Source organism: Psammomys obesus, unplaced genomic scaffold (assembly GCF_907164565.1).
Source record: "Psammomys obesus unplaced genomic scaffold, mPsaObe1.curated_primary_1811, whole genome shotgun sequence".
NCBI lineage: Eukaryota > Metazoa > Chordata > Mammalia > Rodentia > Muridae > Psammomys > Psammomys obesus.
Window position 1 is genome coordinate 5,945,092 of NW_026596147.1, and position 23,769 is coordinate 5,968,860.

At 40.5% G+C, this 23,769-nt stretch overlaps 1 protein-coding gene across 2 annotated transcripts; it reads right to left on the reverse strand.

Annotated features, from left to right (window-relative positions):
- Positions 1–2,085: 2,085 nt before the first annotated feature.
- On the reverse strand, positions 2,086–16,281 carry F11 (coagulation factor XI). Of its 2 annotated transcripts, none has more exons than XM_055593676.1 (13): positions 16,089–16,281; positions 14,703–14,809; positions 10,822–10,981; positions 8,972–9,081; positions 8,581–8,740; positions 8,089–8,198; positions 7,822–7,984; positions 7,618–7,724; positions 5,973–6,141; positions 4,987–5,162; positions 4,021–4,116; positions 3,416–3,555; positions 2,086–2,497 (listed from the first exon to the last, which is right to left on the reverse strand). In XM_055593676.1, the coding sequence occupies exons 1-13, from the start codon at positions 16,121–16,123 to the stop codon at positions 2,336–2,338; spliced, it is 1,695 nt and encodes a 564-aa protein (XP_055449651.1). In that variant the 5' UTR covers positions 16,124–16,281; the 3' UTR covers positions 2,086–2,335. The 2 variants fall into 2 exon arrangements, with proteins under 2 accessions (XP_055449651.1, XP_055449650.1); XM_055593675.1 differs by having other exon boundaries at positions 14,703–14,814; positions 16,089–16,168.
- Between the last annotated feature and the right edge of the window lie 7,488 nt (positions 16,282–23,769).

Consider the following 23,769-nt stretch of genomic DNA (forward strand, 5'->3'; position numbering starts at 1 on the left):
ACACTAACTGTTCTTCCTTCATCATCTCTTAGGACCCTTCGCATCTCGCTTATTTCGGTTTGAAAGTGCAGATTTTGTGCACCTACCTTTCCTTGGCTCACACTAAATAGACTATACACTTTATGAAACAGGTGGTAATTTATTGGCTGATGCTCAAATGCCCAAAGCTCAACAAGACACTGTCACATAATTGTGCCCAATATTTTTTTTTTCATTTTGGTCAGCTTGTAGAATTACTAACACTGATTTGAAAATTATGTGCACATGGTTCAAATACTTCATTACTGTCCCATGCCAGCCCCCAAATCAGGTGATTAGAATCCTGGGAGCCATTTGAGAAGGTGGAAGACCTCACAAAAACCATGTTTGCTCCTAAATTATCTTCTCCTGTAATCTAAATGCTTTTAACATTCATTTCTGCCCAGTACTTTCATTACTCGGCTCTTTGTAAAGTCACACTCACTGGCAGATATCAGTGGGTTTTGGCTTGTCTTCCTTAGCTCCATCAATCTTTCCCTCAGCGCTCCAAAGTGTATAGGCCATGCTGAGATACTTTCCATCGCAAGTACATCATTACGGCGTGTCTTCAAGGTGCCACTTTCTGGTAAATTGCTCCTCTTAAACACAGCCCGCATGAAAATTGTGGAGTCCGCATTCACATCTCCAATTGTGCTTGTCCAAACCAATTTGAGAAAATACATAGAGGAAATTGAAAAGGCCACTGGAGAGCTCAGCCAGTAAAACCGATGGCTAGGCAAATTCTTTTTTAAAAAATTTATTTATTTTTTTATTAATTACAATGTATTCACTTTGTATTCCAGCTGTAGACCCCTCCCTCATTCTCTCCCAATCCCATCCTGCCTCCATCATCTCCTCCCATGCCCCTCCCCCAGTTCACTGTAGGGGAGGTCCTCCTCCCCTTCCATCCGACCCCAGCCAATCAGGTCTCATCAGGACCGACTGCCTTGCCTCTGACATGAATTCAGTGGCTGGCTCTTCACTAGGCAAACTTAAGGACTAGAGTTTGACGCCAAGTATCCACAGGAAACCTGAACAGCTGGCTTGTGACTCGGCTGAGCAGGTACAGGTTTTTGCCACCAAATCCGGACACCTAACACCCATTGTCCGTAATCCACATGGTGGAAGGGGAGTGTTGACTCCTGAAGATTGTCCAGCGCCATCCACACACACTCTATGATGTGCACACGTGCATGAACACACACACACACATCCAGAGAGACAGACAGACAGACAGTGGGGAATATTGTAATCTGGGCATGATGGAATTTGTTCTTAATCTCAGTTTGGGGGATAGAGACAGAAAGGTCCCTTGAATAGCTGGATAGCTGAGTTTAGCCTAATTCCAAAGCCCCAAATCTCAGTAGGACATGCTGCCTAGAAAACCTAGGGTGGATGGTACATGAGGAACAATGCAAGGTTGACCCTCCCCCCAACTATGCACCAGCACATACATGAGACATACACACAGAGACATATACACAGAGACATACACACACATAAAAACCTAACAGGTAAGAATTCTGTTTCTGTTTTTTTGTTTTGTTTTGTTTTGTTTTGTTTTTGTTTGTTTTTTAATAACCCATCACTGAATTCTGCCAGTCTTCCGTTACCCAGGAGGGGGATTCATATAGGCAGAGAAGGAAAGAGTTTTGTAAACGGACATTTCGCACTCTTGTCTGCATTTCTTCTGGGTTTGATTTTGCATTTACCAACCCTTTATGTCTGGTTTTCTTGGCATTTCTCCCTCATCTCTTGGGGCTGGCTAGGGTTTCAAAGCGCACTGTCTCCAGCTGGTGGTGCTGTCTGGGAAGGAGAGGGAATTTAGGGAGTGGGGTGACCCCGGAAGAAGGAAACGGTTGACAGCATGTTCTGGCTTCCATGAGGTGAGCAAACTCCTCCTCCACAGGCTCCTGATGCCAAACTGCTGTTCACCCCGGTTGCAGCAATGGAACCAGGCAACCAGATCACGGACTGAACCCTCCAGAACGGTGGACAAAAGAAGTATTTGCTGCCATGAACTGCTTCGGGTTTTTGTCACAGAGACTAATAAGACAAACAGCACCATTATTTGATACTTCCCTGGTATATCTGCTATATTTTTATTTAAAAAATATCTCCATGAGTAACATTCTATGATTCCCACAGAAAATGATAGGGTTTATTTTTTTCCTGTATTTTCTTACATACATGGAGCCCCTTCTTTGTTACAGTTGAGGACAGCGCATCCCACTATCTTCTTCAGTGACATCAGGGCCTTCTCTACGGAACAGTCTTCCAGGGCCAATAGCTATTGAGTGATACCTATTGAACTCTTTCACACCGTTTGAGTTTTCTCCAAAATCCAGTCCACGTACTTGGCCACGTTGGTGTAGACGCCTGGCCTCTCCTTTTGAGCACAGCCTTCGCCCCAGCTTGTAATGCCCACCAAGTACCAGACCCCACTGTGTTTGCAGGCCAGGGGCCCTCCAGAGTCGCCCTGTGGAAGGGGAGGAAGGGCAACAGGCATGGATCGCTTCAGGCACTTCCTGTATTAAATAAGCATCATTCACAGCAACTTCACCTAAAATTCTGGTCCTTTCTCAAAAGTTCTGAACAAAAGATTGCTTACCTTTACCCAGCTTTTCTACTTTAGGCTTTGTTCACCTAAAACAAAACCATCATGTGTCCTGCTTGTGATGGCTTGTGACAACTCATCTGAGTCATCAAGTTTGCGCACCTGCCAACAGGAAACTCCAGCTAAGAAACTACCACTATAAGCCTGGCTTGTGGGAAAACTGCCACCATCAGGCTGGCCAGTGGGCAAACCCCACCACCAGAGCTTGTGGGCATGTCAGTAGGGAATTTTCTTGATTCCTAATTGATAAATAACTTAAGTGGCTGAATGAGTCTAAAAGCATTCCAGTAAGTGGCATTCCTCCAAGATCTCTGCTGAAGTTCCTGCCTCATGTTTCCTACCTTGACCTCCCCTTATCACCTTGCCCCTCTGCACATTCCTCACCAAGGGCTCTAAAGCAGTGGAGCCCCCTAACCACAGGCTGAAGCCTCTGACATCACGAAAGCCCAGATTACCTTTCCTCTTGACAAGGTGTCTACATCAAGTGTCTTGTCATAGTGACAAAAGGCTGGCCAACACAGAAGCAAGACCAATCATTTTTCCCCATGAAGGACTGTTATTTCAGTTGACATTATTCATAACCTGTAACCTAATAAATAACCTATAGTAACCTATAGGCTAAAGAAACCCTTTCCTTCCCTAAGTTGTGTTTGCTCAGTGTTTTCATCACAGCAACAGAAAGCAAACTAGGACAGCGCTGGATGGGAGTGCTGGATGCTGTAAAAAGGCATCAAACACTCCCTCCAATCTGGTATAACTGATTGGTTGAGATGTTCTCACCTTGCATGCATCCTTCCCCCCTTCTTTGTATCCTGCACAGATCATCTTGTTGGTTATTTTATGCCTTCTGTATCTTGTCTGACATTCTTCATTTGAAATCAATGGTACCTTGGCTTTCTGGAGAGTACTTTGTATTTCATCTGAGAAAGGTCACATTAGTGTTTTAGTGAAATAATAATTATATGGGTGTATTCAATTATATATAAAAGGCAAAACTGCATATAAAAACAGAGAAGGAAAAATTACTAAGCTTAATTCATAGGTCTTCTTTATAACTACGAAGTATAAAGAAGACATTATTTCCACTATTGTGTATATACTTTTATTAGTGTTATTTAGTTCAAAATTAATTGTGACACTAACAGAGAATTTCTTCTCAGACAAAAATAACTAGAAACCAAGCTAGAACTTTTGTACAGAGTGTTAGGTCTCATATTAAAAGTCTTCAGTTAAAACAGTCTTTAGAGAGGCTTAATCATATTTAACATTTCTGATCGGAGGTATTGGTCTCTGTTATTAATCTCCCAGTAATTAAGTAGCGCTACGTGACTAGATAGAAAACAGAGACTTCAGGATGAAGCAGAGCTAGACACATCGTTCCTTACCTCTCGATCCTGTGTATCCCCATCCAGTCACCCAGCATTCTGTGTATACTACGTTTCTATCTCCTTTGGAAGGCAGACATATTGGCCGCTGAAAATCTAATTTTGAAAAGTCATAGTTTAGTCATCAGAAGAGGTTTGGATTTTAGTCTGCCTGGAGATGGTGGAAAGTGGGGCCTAAGGAAGGAAATTGAGTCATTGAGGGCATGCCCTTATAAAAGGGATATGAGGACCCCAACACCTTTCTTTTTGCTTCCCAGCATCCGTGAGGTAAGTAGTTTGCTCCTCTGTACATTCCTCACAATGGACTTCAAAGCATGGAGCCCCTAACCACACGCTGAAGCTTCTGACATCATGAGAGCCCAGATTACCTTTCTTCTCGACAAGGGGCCTACATCAGGTACTTTGTCATAGTGACGGAAGGTAAACACAGAAGCAAAACCAATCATTTTCCCCCAGAAAGGACTGTTATTTCACTTGACATTATCCCTGCTTTCTCTATATGATATTCATGTTATCTTTTTCTCATATATTTTCATGCCTTGTGTTCAGTTTTGTCTAGAGAACACCCCAAGTGGAAGAAACTAGAGAAAAATAAGACAGGCCTCTTTACACCAACTTTCATTTTGACAAGTTTTAATATTCTGTAAACACTTAATCATGTTGCCAGGCCCTTTGTCCCTAGAACAAAATGTCAATCTACATTGTTCTTACTACTTCTGTATTTTATAAAATGATGTCATTCTATAGATCTGAAAAAGTCTGAAACCAAGTCTCTCGTGCACTTTCAGGGTATGATCTGGTATTCTAAGGCAAGACCCTCGGTCTCAACAGAGTGAGGTCATCTTCTTTGACTGTTCCTTGTCTTGCTGTTACATGGACCTGACAGATGAGACCATGACTCTTCTAATGTGAACATTTTATCTAGGTCACCTTGATAGGTCACTTTCCACCTCAAATTCTACATACCTGTGTAATTCATGACCGATTCCAGTTTCAACAGAGCGATGTCATACCCACTTTCTGCTGTCTTGTATTGGTCATGAATTATTATTTCTTGAACCCTGAAGAAAGCAGTATCTTCATTTATTTCAGATTGATTTACAATGCCACCATAGACGCGCAGATTTTTAGATGTCTCTACTCTAAGGAACAAACGACACAGTGAAAGGAAAAAAAAATAAATTACTAGACAACTCCCAAATATTTGTGTTTCGTAATTATTTATGCTCTGAAACCATTTCAACCTTTGGGTGTAAAAAAAAAAGTGATTTTATTCTCAAAAACTTAGTCGCATATTTCCTCTACAAAGAAAACACTGGAGTAATATTTACTTTATATCTTTCTATTCTCTATCAAATCCACAAGCTCAGGAAGAGTTGAGTTTTAGTCTCAACCTTGTCGTTGACAGAAAAAAAAATCACATGGACTTTCTGGCATGCATGTATGCAAAAAAAAAAAAAAAAAAAGAACAGCATCATCAACAACAGCAAAAACCTAACAAACGAGCAAATTTCTGTTCAGAAACAACTGAGAGGAGCTGAAAGCAGCATAGAGGAAATTTTGCTCAACCAAATTTCCTTGGAATACACACTTCCCCAGCTAAAATGTTTACGTTTGGCCAATGAGGGTGTGTACTGAACTCTATGTATTTGGAGGCAGAGCAAGAAAGAGTAAGGAAAACATGATTCCAAGAGTAGAAAATTATAAGCTTCATCCTGGCCCTGTGCACTCGGGCCAAGAACCAGCATCGGCTATTATTTGCATTTGAGTGAAGAGGCAGAACGGTGTGCAAACTAATGCTGCCAGCTGATAAACGATTGTCTCTTCTGTGTAGGATTAATTTAGTAAAAGGGGTCATTTACATTTTCAAAGTGTCTGTGTACTATTATCATAGTCCCCGATTTCCCCCAATGTGTGATGATGGCGACCCACGGGCAACAGCCAGGACTAACCCAGAGAAACAGTGAGCAGCCGTCAGTATCCACTGGTTTCCAATGATGGAGCCTCCACACAGGTGTCCCTGGGTGGGCGAGGTGATGTGCAGAGTCACCTGCCACGGCCAGTCACCGTGAGCAGACGCTGTTCCTCCGACAATCCTGGGCTTGATTTTGGTTGTGCACACTGCAACAGGAAGAATGTGGTGAGTGGTTGCCTACGGCTTCTTTGTCACAGCTGGCTACTTCTGCTACTTGAGAAACCTCTTGGAAACCTTTCAGCCTGGAAGCAAGAAGGTAACATTTAGACTGCTAATGAGTGAGCAGCGGCTGGGACACAATATTGGTCATTCCATGAAGACCTTCAGTAAGAGTTACATCTTTATATCTGTTCCATTTGTTTCAACAGAACATATATATATATATATTGCTCAACATTGCATTGGGTGTTAGGAAACACTTCCTTTAGTGGCGTTGGTAGGTGTCTTTAGAAAGTCTAGGTACATTAGAGACCAGCAGCTGGACGCAAGGTTTAATTGTCTCCTCTAGCTACCAATCTACAACTGATCTGTTCTGTCACCTCCACAGGGCAGAGTCTATAAAGTCCACAGAGAAGAACATAGTGATGGCAGAAAGGTGAGAAGTGCAATCTTGATCAAGGTGTCAATCCTGGATCCCACTTTTTCAAGCATGCCATACCCATACCCCTCAACAGTATTTTCTAATTGTCCCATCTACCGCTAAGGAGTAGAATTAAGACAACACTTGTTTTGAATGCTCTTTCTAATTAGGTCGTTTTACCATGAGGAAAGCAGAGTATACGAACTACAATTTAATTAACTTTCTTGAGAGACACGGTCACCCAGAGATTGCCGTCAAACCTCTGTAGTCTCGGGAGGCATGCTGTCTGGCTAGGGCATTAGGGCTGTTGGGATAAAACATCTGGATGTGCTATAAATCAGGTCTTGAGAACTTAAAGGATTGAGTCACCTTCTAGAACAGCAAGGGATCCGACACCGAGGTTCTAAAACTTCTAAAACTGTCACGAGGAGTGATTAGCATCACATTTCCATCATGAAATCTCAGTTACATCACAATTTACAGGGCATCGAAATATTGGTCATTATCTATTATATGCAATTATTATTTATGTTTTGTTGAAATATCAGGTGAGAAGAAAATTAATAAGTTAATTAATACACTTGTTGGTAGCTTACTCACTGAGAATGAAAACAAAACAAAACAAACATTATTTGATCTTGAAAACAAAAATCAGCCCTCAGGCTCTGGCTCTTCAGGAAATGCTCCTTGAAATGACTAAAAATTACCTAACACATACTCAATTTATCAGTTCATGTGGGATTTAATGAAGAATCGATTCATATGCTTAAAATGTAGGGAGGATGGGCAAAAAAAAAAAAGCAGAATAATAGAAAGTTTCAAAATGTGTTAACCTACAAATTATCTCTCGTCTGCATCCATTTTTCTTGTCATTTTTGATACAGGATCTTGCTGTTTAATCCAACCTGGCCTCAGATTTCTGATCCTCCTGCCTCAGCTTCCTGTGTGCTGGGATTATGTGTTCCTGTTTCCACCCCTTTCTGGTTGTGTTGATACATTCAGTCGAATATCTTCTTTCAGTTGTATTTTTTTAAGTACTCACCATTATCCATTTTGCACAACCTCAATGTGTATCCAGAGATGCCTCCCCTCCCATGGAGTATTCTAGTTGGAGATCCATTTGAAGAAAGTTTTAAGTAACATCTGCCCCTATGGTTGAAAATGAAACAGTGAGTAGAAAACATATATATATATAATGCGTCCTGCAAGGAGATCCTCCAAGCAAACCCCCTGACCCCTGTCTTACTTCCTTTCATTGCAAGATCCTCGAGGTGGATAATAGGTAAAGAACTGGCAGCGCACAGTGTCAGTGCAGAGTTTCTGGCAGGTTTCTTTGCCTTTCACATCAATGATGTCCAATTCTTCTCCCAAGAAGTCGGTGTCGTTGTAAAATGACGGGTGACAGAATACTAGACAACAGAGCACAGGCCGGGTTTGAAGGGTGTGGCCTTTCCAGCCACCTGTCTCTTCGGGACTGTTGATCTCGAGGAGAAGGGAGGCTCTCTCAGTTTACCTGGCGTGCTGTGCCGGCAATGCTGAAGGCTGAAGCCGGAAAGGGCGTGGCTCTTCGGAATGCGCGTGCTCGGTAACCCACTCTCAGAGGTTTTAAGGAGGCAAAGATGCCTAGCGGGCAAAAGGAGGTGTAGGAACAGGTATGTGAAACGGGTCAAAGAGAAAGAACACGTGTTGCAGTGTGTATGGAAAGCAAGGTTGACGCGCGTTGGCTTTTAAGAGCGACCACGTCCCCACCACCCCTTTTGAACCTCAGAGTCACATTCCATAAACTGTATGTCACTGAGAACTTTCCAAAGCACTTTTGGAAACTGACTACTGTGGGCGTTCCCAGAGCCTTCCCTCTTGATCCTGTTCCTTCCAACAGTTTTAGCCTAAGCCAAAGAGTCCAGAACTGTCCTGCTACTTAGATGTCGCCTCTCTTGACTGGGTAACACTTTTTTACTGCCTGGTTTTAGAGGAGAACAAATCACCCCTCATGGTAACCTCTCACCTCTGAGATTCTTTTGGCCATCCTTGGGAAAAGAATGTAAAAAACAAACAACCAGGGTGATGAGTACAAATGCGGCGGCAAGCAAAGGCATCGGGCGCCAACACGCTGTCGATGTTAAGGTCTGCAAGCACTGTGTCAGGGAAAATGTCCCTAATGCAAGCTGTACAACAGAAACAAACAAACAAACAATCAAAAAAAAAAAAACTGTGTTAAAAGCCCTGGCCCCAACATCACAGACATTCCAGACAGTGTTTGTAAATTATATTAAAAAACGAAGTCAGTGGAAAGACCACTGGGTCCATTTCATCAGTGAGCATCAGCTGATTTTAAAGTGAGAGCTATAGGACTCACCTTCAGCTTTACACTATCCCTCTGAGAGAACAATACCCACCCAAGTTAGAAAGTCCACAGGACTTCAGTGAAAATCCAGATACCACATAATTGAGTTTTGTTATTCTGGTGGGTGTCCCCGTTTGGCTGTACTTCAAAAGACACATCTTACTGAATAAAAACAAAAATAGAAAAATATTATTCTTTGCAAGTATATAATATAAGAAGCACGAGAGGATAAGAAATTTTCATAGTCAGGGAGGAAATGAATGTCAGACTAAAGGAATTTCCCAGGAGAGTATTCACCCGTTCACCACAGGGCTAGTTGGCTGCTGGGATCCTGGCAGCTCCTCTAACCACTGGGTGGCCCTGCTGACTCAGGAACAATATTATGGCATCGGTGAACAGACAGCAGGAGAAACCTGATGTTGTGACAAGTGGAGCGTGAATGGGCTAACTTTAGCCCTTTTTATACACAGTAAAAAAAACGTTTTCCTGGCTTGCAGTTCACATTCTGTTAAGTCCAAGACATAAAAATTGTCCTCTGAGGTGAGGTAAAGAGAGACATGGAAGGCTACTTTCCATCTTTTTTAATGACTGATTTTTAAATACATTTTAATGCTTTACTTCACATTAATTTCTTTTTTTAAATTGCTGAAAGCAGAATATGAATGGTCAATGTTAAAGTCCAACTATCAGACAACTGTAGTTTACTACACGAACCTGGATCATGTCAAAGATTTCTAAGTCTAAACTGAGTCTTGGAAGATGGAGAGGTGGCTGTTCAGTCCTCTACAGTGATCTGTACACAGACACACACACATGCAACACACATACACAAACACACAAGCACACACACATAAGAATAAAATGATTTAAAAAGAACAAATCATACACTTTTCTAATAAAACTTTAAATCTGAAAACTGTAGATTTAGTCATTAGTGTACAGATAACTTTTATCATTATTATTATTATTATTATTATTATTATTATTATTATTATATAGGTTTCTTCCTTGAAGATTTCAAAAACCCACATGAAGCAGGATATAACGCTGTGTATGGGCTTCGATTATTTCATCTTAGATTATTTCATCTAAGGAACAGAACCATAGAGTTAGCTAGACAGAGAGCCAAATTTTCAGTTCTCCTCCTTTACATCAGGAGCATAACATTTGTTAGACTGTGAAGAGCACTGCCAACCAAACCAGTTGCAGTGCTCTCAAAACTACAAATGGAAAAATGTAGTGCTTTTGAAGTTAGGATACAGGGTAAGCATATATAGGGTAAGCTTTATAACAGCGTGTAAAACCTGGCTGTGATGAAAGAGGTCATCGAGCCCCAGAATCTGTTAGTCTGCACTCTGTGTATCGCACATGATGTGTGTGTGTGTGTGTGTGCTATGTGGATACGCAAGTGTGAATAGGAAGTCCCGAGAAGGACTTTTGGGAACCCTGCTCTATCACTCTCTGCCTTATTCCCTTGAGTCAGGGTCTCTCGTTAAACCTAGAGCTGACCAGTGAGCCACAGCGAGCCTCCTGTTCCCCTCACCATATTCCCGTGCCCCAAGCACTGAGGTTAAAGTCATGCACAGCCACAGCTGGCTTTTATGTGGGTGCTAGGATCCAAACATAAAGTCCTCATGTTTGCAGAGCCAATGCATTTAAACACTGAGCCATCTTTCGGCCCCGAAACTCAAAATCTTCATTACAGATTAAATGCATGCTAATTAGACGACATTCAAGGGAATTTTCATGACAGAACAATGATTTCTATTATGCAAATAGTATGCAAATGTATTCAAGGGGTTAAAAAATTTAGGCTTCAAGTTGATGAAAATAACTAATGAACCAAGGGTTTTCTTTCCCCTGTCACTCCTATACCCTGGGACTTGACACGAGCTCACTCACCGATGCTCCACACTGGGAAAATGTCCTGTTGCATAGGTGAAGAAATGACAATGGACGTCATTCGTGCACCTCTCTTGGCATTCCCGAGCGTTCCTCACAAGAGAACTGTTATAGTTCATGCCCTTCATGTCTAGGTCCACATACACATCTTTGCTGCAAGCTAAAAATGAAGGTGGAAAATACGGTCACCACCAGGATCCAAGGACAGCTACTCTATTGCTGTCTCAGCAATGGGCCCTCTTGACTTAGACTTTCCGTTTCTTACCCACTTTCCCATGGAAGTTCTTTGTTTTGTTTCACTCAACGTAATTCCTGTAATTCCCGCTTCCACCAAGGGGTATTAGGATCAGGTAAATAGATTATATAGTCCTATATCCCCCAAGGAAATAGTCTCTCTTCAAAAAAAAAAAAAAAAAAAAAAAAAAAAGCCCAGGGCCAGATGGATTCAGCGCAGAATTCTACTAGGCCTTCAAAGAAGAGCTAACTCCAATTCTCTTCAAACTATTCCACAAAATAGAAACAGAAGGAACATTACCAAACTCATTCTATGAAGCCACAGTCACCTTGGTACCTAAACCTCACAAAGACTCAACAAAGAAAGAGAATTTCAGACCTATCTCTCTTATATTGAGCAAAAATACTCAATAAAATCCTTGCAAACAGAATCTAAGAACACATAAAAGATATCCACCATGACCAAGTAGGCTTCATCCTAGGCATGCAGGGGTGGTTCAATACATGGAAATCCATCAATGTAATCCACCATATAAACAAACTGAAAGAGAGAACCCATATTATCATCTCCTTAGATGCCAAAAAAGCATTTGACAAAATCCAACACCCTTTCATATTTAAAGTCTAGGAAAGATCAAGGATACAAGGTACATACCTAAACATAGTAAAGGCAATATACAGCAAGCCTATAGCCAACATCAAACTAAATGGAGAGAAACTTAAATAAATCCCAATGAAACCACGGACAAGGCAAGGCTGCCCGCTCTCTCCATATCTCTTCAACATTGTTCTTGAAGTCCTTGCTAGAGCAATAAGACAACTAAAGGAGATCAAGGAGATACAAATCAGAAAGGAAGAAGTCAAAGTATCACTATTCACTGACGATAGGATAGTATACATAAGTGACCCCAAAAGTTCAATCAGGGAACTCCTTCAGCTGATAAATACCTTCAGCAAAGTGGCTGAATACAAAATTAACTAAAAAAAAATCAGTAGCCCTCCTGTATAAGAGAAACAAAAGGGCTAAGAAAGAAATTAAGGAATCTACACCTTTCACAGTAGCCACAAGTAACATAAAGTTCCTTGCTATAACTCTAACTAACTAAGCAAGTGAAAGACCTGTTTGGAAAAAACTTCAAGTCTCTTAAGAAAGAAATTGAAGAAGATATCAGAAGATGGAAAGATATCCCATGCTCATGGATTGGTAGGATTAACAGTGAAAATGGCCATCCTGCCAAAAGCAATGTACAGATTTAATGTAATTCCCGTCAAAATACCAACACAATTCTTTACAGAACTTGAAAGAACAATTCTCAATTTCATATGGAAAAACAAAATACTCTGAATTGCTAAAACAATCCTGTACAACAACAGATTATCTGGAGGTATCTCCACACCTGATCTCAAGCTGTACTACAGAGCAATAGTAATAAAAACTGCATGGTGGCATAGAAAGAGAATAGTGGCTCAATGGAATCAAATAGAAGACCCAGAAATAAACCCACACACTTATGGATACTTGATTTTTGACGAAGAAGCCAAAACCATACAATGGAAAAAAGACAGCATCTTCAACAAATGGTGCTGGTCTAACTGGATGTCTACATGTAGAAAAATGCAAATAGAACCATATTTATCACCCTGCACAAAACTAAAGTCCAAGTGAATCAAAGACCTCAACATAAAACCAGACACACTAAATCTCTTAGACAAAAAAGTGTGGAAGAGCCTTGAACTCATTGGCACAGGAGATAACTTCCTGAACAGAACACCAACAGCACAGGCTCTAAGGTCAACAATCAGTAAATGGGACCTCATGAAACTGAAAAGCTTCTGTAAAGCAAAGAACACTGTCATCAGAACAAAATGAGATCCCACAGATTGGGAAGGGATCTTCACCAACCCTTTATCTGACAGAGGGCTAATATCCAGAATATATAAAGAACTTAAGAAGTTAAACATCAACAAGTCAAGTAATCCAATTAAAAAATGGGGTACAGACTCTACCCAACAGGGTATTAAAGCAGATGCTGAGACTCACAGACAAACTTTGGGCAGAGTGCATGAAGAAGGGGGAGATGAAAGACCTGGAAGGGACAGGAGTTCCACAAGGAGAGCAACAGAACCAAAAAATCTGGGCAAAGGTGTCTTTTCAGAGATAATACTCCAACCAAGGACCATGCTTGAGATAACCTAGAATCCCCGCAAAGATATAGCCCATAGCAGCTCAGTCTCCAAGTGGGTGTTCTAGTAAGGGGAACAGGGGCTGTCTTTGACATGAACTCAGTGGCTGGCTCTTTGATCCCCCTGAGGTGGGAAGAGCCTTACCAGACCACAATGGACCACAATGGAAGACAATGCAGCCAGTCCTGATGAAACCTGATAGGCTAGGGTCAGATGGAAGGGGATGAAGACCTCCCCTATCAGTGGACTTGGGGAAGGATATGAGAGGAGAAGAGGGAGAGAGGGGATTGGGATTGGCAGGGAATCAGGAAGGGGGTTATACCTGGGATACATAGTGAATAAATTGTAATGAATAAGTAAGTAAGTAAGTAAGTAAGTAAGTAAGTAAGTAAGTAAGTAAGTAAGTAAGTAAGTAAATAAATAAATAAATAAATAAATAAATAAATAAATAAATAAATGGGAAAAAAGAGCACTGGTTGTTCTTCCAACGAACCTGGGTTCAATTCCCAGCACTAACAAGGCAGCTCACAGCTGTCTGTAACTCTAGTTCCAGGAGATCTGACACTCTCACATAGATACATGCAGGCAAAACACCATTGCACATAAAATACATAAATAAATCATTTTTTAAAAAAGCTTGTAAATTTTCATTTTGACTTTCCAATCTAGTGCCTAAACTGAACTGATTAATTAATTCAGTCATTAATCATAAGCCATGTGACACTTCAGTCTGCATTTTCTCCCTTTTCATTTGAATTAGTATCTATAACAAGGGCTTTCATGTACAATTTTAGTTTGGGAAGGAAAAAGTAAATAAAAAGTACTGAGAGTTGAAGTGGTGACATGCTTTTAGGAGGTTAAAAATGTTAATGAGTAAGAGTATGCTTATGAGGGAGAGGAAAGCATACTTCTACTCTATATAAGAAATAGTTCTTACACTCAACCAAGGACCATCTATGGATATAACCTAGAACTTCTGCTTGGATGTGGCCCGTGGTAACTCAGTAACCAAGTAGTTTTCCAAAGTAAGGGGAACAAGACTATTTCTAATAGGATCTCAAGGTCAGGCTCCTTGACTCCCCCCTCCCCAGGGGAGGAGCAGTCCTGTTAGGTCACAGAGGAGGACTCTACAGCCAGCCCTGAAGATACCTGATAAAACAGGGTCAAATGAAAGGGGAGGAGGTCCTTCCCTATCAGTGGACTTGGAAAGGGGCAAGGAGGAGACCAGGGAGGGAGTGTGGGGTTGGGGAAGGAATGAGGGAGCGGGATACAGCGGGGACACAGAGTTAACAAAATGTAACTAAAAAGAAAAATAAAATTAAAAAAAAAAAGAAATAGTTTTTTAGTGGAGAAGCTTAATTCTAGATGACACTTTTATTTTAAAGTCACAAAACTGTATCTGGAACAATTCCATGTATGTGTTGTAATGGCTAGTATTTGTTGTGTTTGATAAGAAATCTTACCACTTAATTGTTGAAGGCATTGCTTGAAGGAATAACCAGAAACTGCTCCTGTCATATTTACCATTGGCAATGTTTCTGTGACACTGTCCTTCAGGACACAAGCAAACCTGTTCTTTAAAAAAAACAAATGAATAACATTACTCAGCAGGAATTCATGTTTTCAAAGAGTGGACCCTAAGGTCGAAGAGAAGGAAACAAATGACTAGGTCTCATGCCAAAACAAATGTTTACTTAGCAAGATTCTGACTTTGCTTCCTATTTCAACATTCCTACATCTAAAAGAACACATATGACCCTCCTCTCCAACAGGACATGAACAAGAATGGGTGGACTCCGGCCTATTGCTAAAATGTTGTTAAAAATCTACTTGTTTTTGTGTTGTCCATGAGCTAGAAATGCTTTTCTATTCTTACATAGCTACATTTTAAAGGCACTGGCCTGCCTTGTTCCGGGAACAAACCTTAGGTCTTTAAAGAGTAACAGGTGATTCCTCTAGCCCCTACATGGTTACATTTTTAAATGGTGTTAGAAATACAGAATATTCTATTTGCATTTGGTCCAATTATCCCTGGCTTGCCAATTTCCGTTCTAGATTTCAGAAGCATAAGTAATATTTATGACACTGTGTAAATATTTGTGAGTCCAGCAATAACAAAGATATTGGCAACTTCATTTTGCATAAAAGATTATATATTAAATTTTCGAGTTTAGCATAGAGGCAGAAATGGATGGAATATCCAAGACTTTAAAAATGTGAGTAAAGAGACGGAACAGCCATGGAGAACCTGTGAAGTTCGATGAGAATTTAATTAACAGCTCTAAATAACATTTGAAGCATGCGATAGTGTAGGGTAGCTTTGTTCAGCTTCTTACACTTTGTTGTGAAATGCGTGCTGAAGAGTTTAGAAGTACCTGGCTATGATATTTTCAGTCACTTTCTGTATTTAACAGTGACTTTGCACAGGCAAAGCAAACGTGACAGAACATTGGAGTAAGCAGGAAACTATTGTAATGTTTTAAAGATACTTTTAAAGTATCTTTGTAAACATTTTTTTTTCTAATTGAATGGTTAGAAGAAAGAGCTAGATAATAGCCCTATCATTAACCAATAGCCGCAAATAAACAAATGTAAGACAAAACATGGAAGAAGAGCGAAAATGTGACCGTAAGACTGAGACCTCAAGAGGCGTTCCAGCTTTTCACAATCGTGCCTAGGCCCCATCCTTCCTGTAACAGTTAGTACTTCAGTAGCAGGAAAACTCATTCTCTGGCTGGTAACATCACATTATGTAAAATGACAGGAGGGAAGTTGTAGGTAGATAATCAGCATTGGTGAATAACTGGCCTTGGAAATTAGTTCCTCCTCAGAGAAACAGAAATAGTTACCATTTGGTAGGCTCATCAGAAGACGACTCAGCCATGAACGTGAAGAGCAAGCAGCGTGGGTGATGGGTGCAGACCAGTTGGCAGTACTTGGCACTCGGTGTGAAAACGGTACTTATGTCACCTCCTTGGAAGCTGGTGTCCTTGAAGACCTTAGTGACACAGTCTGGGATGAAACGTGGGCACACATTACTGTCGATTTTGGTGGGCACTTACCTCGTTACATAGTCTGATAAAGTCAGGGCACACATGTCTATGTCACAGAAAATATGCCAGAACTCAGACGTCAGATCAACTGAAGCGTTCAGGTTAGCGTGTCCAGGGAACAGCCTCAGATGGGAATAAAATCACAAACCACATAGTGACCTCGGTGACATCACATTTGCGAGTGCTTGTCTCGGGAAGGCTGCGGGACCAATTCTATGTTTTCTCAGCTGTTGACCAGCAAAACATACTCTTGGGGAAGCCCCTCCAGGTCAGCAAGGGCTTGCCCTGTTTTCCTTCATTCATTGTTTTGACACTGCAACCTACTAAAAGCCAAGACCGATGACCCCTCAAATGATGTCATGTCAACATTACAAGTTGACTCACAAGACCCAGAGACACCAGACAGGCGCTAGCATAACTGTCATCTGAGAGGCTCCATCCACGGAGCAGATGATGGAAACAGATGCAGAGACTTACACTAGAGGCAGCGTGGGGAATTCCATGGAAGAGGGGGAGGAAGGATTGAAGGGGCCAGAGAGGTCAAGGACACCACAAGAAAACACAGAATGAACTGACCTGGGCACATAGAGACCCACAGAGCCTGAATCACCAACCAGAGAGCATGCATGGGATGGACATACATTAAGAGTTGTGTAGCTCAGTCCTCATGTGGGACTCCCAACAGCAGGAGCAGGAGCTGAATCTGACTCTGTCGCCCACCTTTGGTTCCCTTTCCCCTAACTGGGCTTCCTTGCCTAGCCACAGTAGAAGATGTGCTTAATCCTACTGTAACTTGATATGCCAAGACAGGTTGATGGAAGGCCTTCCTTTTTCTGAGCTTTTTCTGAGGGTAAAGAGAGGATAGGAGGATGACAGGGAGTGAGGTGAGAGAGAGGGATTGAGAGAAGGGGAGGGAGAGGAGGCTGCGATCGGGATGTAAAAATCATATAACTATATAAAAAGGACACATTTACTAACAAGGAGTATAAAGTCCAGGAAAGATCATTGAGTCCTCTTTTGCTAAAGCCTCAGATAAGTTTTATTTTTAAAAAGCCAAAGTACATAAAAATTTAAAAGTCCTCTGTTGCTAGAAAGAGCTACCTAATAACCCATATGGCATGTGAACTTTCTAAAGGACTGTTCTCTAGAAACTCAATAAAAGTAGTTTACATTTCTTCATGCAGGCATACACACTCACAGGGAGGTCCTGATAACCTATTTCTCTTTATAACACTGAAAACAAATAATTAACTCAAGTGGAAATACATCAGGAAGAATAAACTCTAACTCAAATGTGTACTGCAGTAACAGCCACCAATAACTGTCTCCAGAGGATAGTAGGTACACAGTAGTCAAAATTGCCAAATGAGGCTTGTAGGACTGAGGTAGCCAGCAAACCCACAGCAACCTCACCTGGCTTTTCACTGCCCCCTAACTGAAATGTGGTATGTACATGCCTGTATTATTAATGTAAGCAGTTAACTAGATTAGTATTTGTAACGTCTGTGGTGATGACAAGTCATATCATTGCGACTCATCATGAATTTGTCGATTATTTCTATTCGGTTCTGGGCTCATCTCTAAATCTTTCCACCTAACGTGTCACTCAGAACCACACCTGTTCTGTATTGAATGTTTTCCATTTTAACCAACCATATTTCAATATAATTAATTTCTCCAGTAAGTGTATGTATTTTTAGTCTGTGCATTTAGAGACATCATTCCAAGAACAGACTTCACGGCACTCAAGAAGCTCCTGGAGAAATCCATGAGGCCGGAGAGCAACCTCTCTACAGATCGGCCTCCAAAATGCAACAGTGTTGGTAGGGAATATGACTTTCCTCAGTCCTGGCAAGTATCCCAGGAGCTACCTGGAGACTTGACTTCTTTCTCCAAGTTCTGTGTTGTCTCCCATCGAACTTTGGAAGCTTCCAGATAACAGAGGTCTATTTCTACCTCACAGCATAGCATATCTGCTAACTCTAGAAATTCAGTTTTTTAGTACAAAGCCATCATGACATTAACATGTAATTGTCAAGAACTGGTAAGCAGAACTGGTTTTTAAAGGATGACTAAATGTGCAATTTTTACCTTGGAGACGGTCACTACTTGAATCATTTAATCTGTAATATTGGTTTTCATAATCTCAGTGTAGTTTCTAGTACTGGTGAAAATTGGCTACTGTTTGTACATTGAAGAATTTGAAAGGAAGAGGTTGAGCTTGGGCCTCAAATGCCCTCTCCCTCTGGAGTCCTGAGATTACGAGCATATGCCAGGAGCAGTATTTTCAGTCTGAGGACTCCTTGCTGATTGGCCTAAAATGATCAATGTGTTCATCACTTTGAATTTTTCTATCTGCATAATCATATTTTACATGAACAATCAGTTAATTTCTGTCTTTTCCCTGACTTTTAGCTCCTTCTACCTTCCCTACTGGGGCAAGTGGGATCTCCTATGTAATATTTATGGGAAGTGGCAGTAGATAACCTCCTCAAAACATTTATTGGCATGTATTCATTGCACCTAGTGGTGGGTTTCGTGAGGATACTTGCACAGAAGTGTATCATGTATTTTGACTATATTCATTCTTCATAGCCTTCTGTTTCCCACCTTCTATTCTCCTTCATTTCACTAAACTCTAGGGCCTAGAGAGCATCACCTCAACTTTCATGAAGTTGTGTGTGTGTGTGTGTGTGTGTGTGTGTGTGTGTACACACATACATAATTACATGTATCAGTATAAGGTCTAGAACTCACAAACTTGAGAAAATGTGATATTTAAATTTCTCAATCTGACTTATTACACTAAATTTGATGATCTTCAGTTGGGTCCATTGTCATACAAATGACACAGTTTCAGTTTTCATTGTGGCCAACTAAAACAACAAGAACACAAAGTTGGGTGGGTATTAAATGGGGGATGGATCTGGGAGTAGTTTAGGGAGGAGGTGAATATGAGCAAAATACAATGTGTGAAATTCTCAAGGAATTAAGGAAAACTAAATAAACTTTCTCAGCTAAAAACAGAACACGGCCCCCTGATTGCGCACACGTCCAGCCTTTTCTGTACACGTTCACTTGCTGGTGACACCCAGGCAGACTCCCTGACTTGGTTGTTATGCATAATTTCCCATGCTGGTTAGGCTGTGGGAAAAATCAAAATCCATAATAGGGTTTCACAGAACTGGAAGGAAAGCCGCAGCACTCCTGGGAACATACAGGGTGGACTCTAAGTCAATGTAGCAAAGAGATTTCACATCTGCTCATTGTTCCCTGTTCACGATGGCCAAGTTGTGTGATTCTCGCCTTACCCTCAGTACCTCAGGGGAACACATTTCAGTCACCAGACTTATGAGATTTCTTGAAAATTTTTGGTTTGAATTTCTCTTTCCTAATGTTTTTTTGTTTTAAGATACCATTTGGTCATTGGGAAAGTTGTGAGTTCACTAAAATATTTTGTTATGGGTAAATTTTTATTAAAAATAAATATTAAATTAAAGTTTTCTTCATGAATCAATGTCTTAAATCATTTTAATTTTATATTTTTTCTATGGTAAAACAGGTGTGTAATAAAATTTGCCACTTCTGCTTTTTTTTTTTTTTTTAGTATATAGAGCTGTGGCATTAAGTATATTTGTATTACATACAATTACCACCACTATTCTAGAATTCCTCCAGCTTTTCCAACTGAAATTCTGTACTGATTAAATGAGCATTAGCATTAACCTCTGGTCACTTTTCTTCTGTCTCCTGTTTCTCTGAAACTGGTTCCTCTGGGGTAACTTATATATGTGGAATCGTTCATGTGTTTATTTGTAAATGACTAATTTCATTTGGTATAATGCTGTGAAAGCTCAGTCATGTCATAGGTGTGTGTTAGAATTCCCCTCTTAAACGCTGAGTAATATTCCATTGCATGTGCATACTGTCATATTACGTTTTGTTTAAGCATTAGCCCATGGATGAACACACAGCTTGTGCTATATATGGATGAGGAGTGTGCGTCAAATGCCCATGCGTTTCTGCCTCGCATCTACTCTGCATGCCAGCAGGAAGACAAATCTCTGATGGAGCTTCTGCTTTCAATTCCTTTAGGTCTACATCCACCAAAGCAGTGAATCTATTTTTTTTTTTAATAACTTTTTGTTCCTGGAATTAACCAAACCTTGCTACAATAGGACAATGTAATCAGTCTATTCATTTTCTTTCTTTAAAAAAAAGATTAATTTTTTAATTTTATATGTATGTATATATGCCACGTGTGTGTGGAGATGCTCACAGAAGCCAGAAAAGCATGTTGGATTCCTGAAAGCTGGAATCATGGGAAGTTGTGAGCTACCTAATATGGGTGCTGTGGACTGAACTGAGGGGCTATGCAAGAGCAGTAAGTGCTTATAAACCCTGAGCCATCTCTCTAGTCTCCTATTTATTTTTCTTTAATATATGAGTTGGACGGATTGCTGTAGCCAATTTTGAGAGGTTTTGCGACAGGGTCTTGCTATACCTGGCCTTAAACTTTCAAGCATCTTGCCCCAACTTTGCCAATTCTGGGATTTCAAGTGTGATGCATCACAATGGATAACATTTTGTCAGTTTTATTTGCATATATATTCATAAACAAAAAAAGTCTTACAAGTCTCAGAATGTGCCTATGAACTTGGTATCACTGACATTTGGAAATAGGATGCAGAACACGAGTGGACATACTTTCTCTAATCTATGTTTACATCTTGTTTAATTCATTACTGCTGTGTTTTTTTCCTATCTTCTAGCTCCTTTGCATTTTACCTTCTTGAGCTGTATTGTCATCAATTTTTACCCTTTCTCTCTTCTAATGTATATGCATAAATTTTACAGGTCATCTCAGCCCCAATTTGATTACATTCCAAAGTTTTGTGTGCCATATATTAATTAGATTAGCTTTAGTTAAAAAATATTGATTTCTTCTTTGAATCATATTTAAGAATATATTTACTTAACCCAGTGTCTGAGACTTTTCAGTTATCATTTTGTTAATTTAGGGCATAGTTCTTTTATCACTAACTACTATGCTCTGTATCATTTTTAACCTTCAAAATTTACAGAGACTTGTGGAGCACCAAGAAAGCCTTGAATGAAACTGTAAAGGGCAGGTGAAATTCTGAGTGAATGTGCATTATTTGGCATGGCACAGTCATGTCACTGAGCCCAGTGCCTCAGAGCCATGGTAGTACCAAAGCCTACCTCCAGGGTGAGGCTGCTGAAGGGCAAAGCTTTCCCCTGATCTGAGTGTGAATGTTGGTGGTACATGCAAAAACTAGTATCCCCAGCTTCCTCCTCGTGGCAGACTGCAATCTGAGGCTTATTTTTATTATTAATTAAATTTTATTAACTCTGTATCCCAACTATGGCCTGCTCCCTTGTTCCCACCCAACCCCACCCTCCCTCCCTCATCTTCTCCTTGCCCCTTTTCAAGTCCACTGCTTGGGGAGGACCTCCTCTCCTTTCATCTGACCCTGTGTTATCAGGTATCTTAGGGACTGGCTGTAAAGTCCTCCTTTGTGGCCTAGCAAGACTGCTCCTCCCTTGGGGGGTGGAGAGGTCAAAGAGCCTGCCATTGAGTTCCTGTCAGAAATAGTCCCTGTTCCCCTTAACATGAGAAACCAATTGGTTAGCACAGGGGTCTTTTCTGAGACTGTTTCTCCAACCAAGGACCATGTATGGATATAACTTAGAACCCCTGCTCAGATGTAGCCTGTGGTAGCTCAGTAATCTGAGACTTCTTGTCTACCTCCTACTGAGACTGGCTAGCTCATCTCTTGTGCTCCACATAATGAAAGCGCTGAGGTTCCAAGCTGTGCTGTAGTTGCTGCTGCTCCATCAGAGTGAACCTAGCCCACTGATCCCAGTTGTATTGTGAGCGTGTCTGTGTGTCTGTCTTTTCTTCATTCCCTAGCCAGGTTTCCAGGACAAAGCCACCCACGGCCAGGCAGAGACTTGTTTAGGGTGGTCAGTACTTGTTACTGTACTGACATAAATAACATGTCTACGTGTCAATGAATTCAGTGTTTAAGATGTCAAGGCAGGTTGAGCGGTGGTGGTACATGCCTTAATCTCAGCATTTGGGAGGCAGTTGGATCTCTGTGAGTTTGAGGCCAGCCTGGTCTACAGAGTGAGTTTCAGGACAGCCAGGGCCACACAGAGAAACCTTGTGTCAAATAATAAATGAACAACAACAACAACAATGTCAAGACAATACTGACAATTTACCAAGGAAATAACAATGAAATTTCAATGAAGGAATAACCTGAATAGCAATCTTATCACAAAGAAAAATGAAATTATAAAACAGTTTATAATTATATATTATATAATGTTTATTTTATTTCCAATCCCTACTTAGATTTGCCACTTTTCACATGTGCTACACCAAAACGAATCTGCTATGCTTAAATGCCAGTGACAGTCTCAAGAGATTCAATGTAACATAATTTTTAAAAGAATGTTTAAATTTTCATTTTAAATAAAGAATAGTGAAAAATACTTACACTTAGTTGTTAAAAATCAATATTGATTAGGTAACTTCCAATTATACTAATTCATTCTATGCAATAGTTAATAAATGAATTTACAGGATGTGATGTGGAATGGGAGAAGTAAGTAACAGCATTAGTTAAATTAATCAAATGTGTAAACTGTACATTAATATTTCCATAACATTTTTAGTCCAGAATTGGTGTATATGTATGTATATGAGAGAGACAGAGACAGAGAGAGAGGAAAAGGACTTACTGGATTGAATGCCTTAAGGAAAACTAATCAATGAGATGATTTAGGTCCTTTCATCCTAGTATTGCTCTTAGATATCATAACAGTGTGTTATGTAGGTAGATATAGATGTAAATCTGTAGACAGATATAACTATCATTCAGATGATAGAGGTGAAGACTCTTTGTAATTCTATATTTAAATCTCTTTCTTTCTTTGACCCCTTAAGTGAGAGCCTTAACTGGAAAGCAAATAGTTTTGTTTCCTTTCCTGGATTTAACAGCATGGAGTTATCCCACAATACGTGGGGACTGGAATGTAATTTCTCTTCGTGGACTTATGCTGTTTCGCATTCTATAGGTCAGAAAATGAGCTATTCCTAGGCCATACTTAAATATTGGAGGAAGTTTTTTAGAACTGTGATAACGATAGCTCTTCACAGTTGATGGCTTCTGGCAGGGTGAGCAGGGTGGGGTGGGGGTGAGGAGAGGAAGGTTTTCTTTAAGAGGATGGCCACTGGGAGTTTGACCACCCTCCAAAGAGTTTGTGGGGAACACAAATTGAACTTGATGGGTCCTTTTTTTTTGAGATGGGGGTTGAGAGGGAAGGGTTCAAGGGTGGGAGGGTAGACCTGGGCAGAATGGGAAGTGATTGTGATCCTGGAGCATTATATGAAATAATAAATAATATAAATATAATTATATATGCATATATAATTATATTTATATTA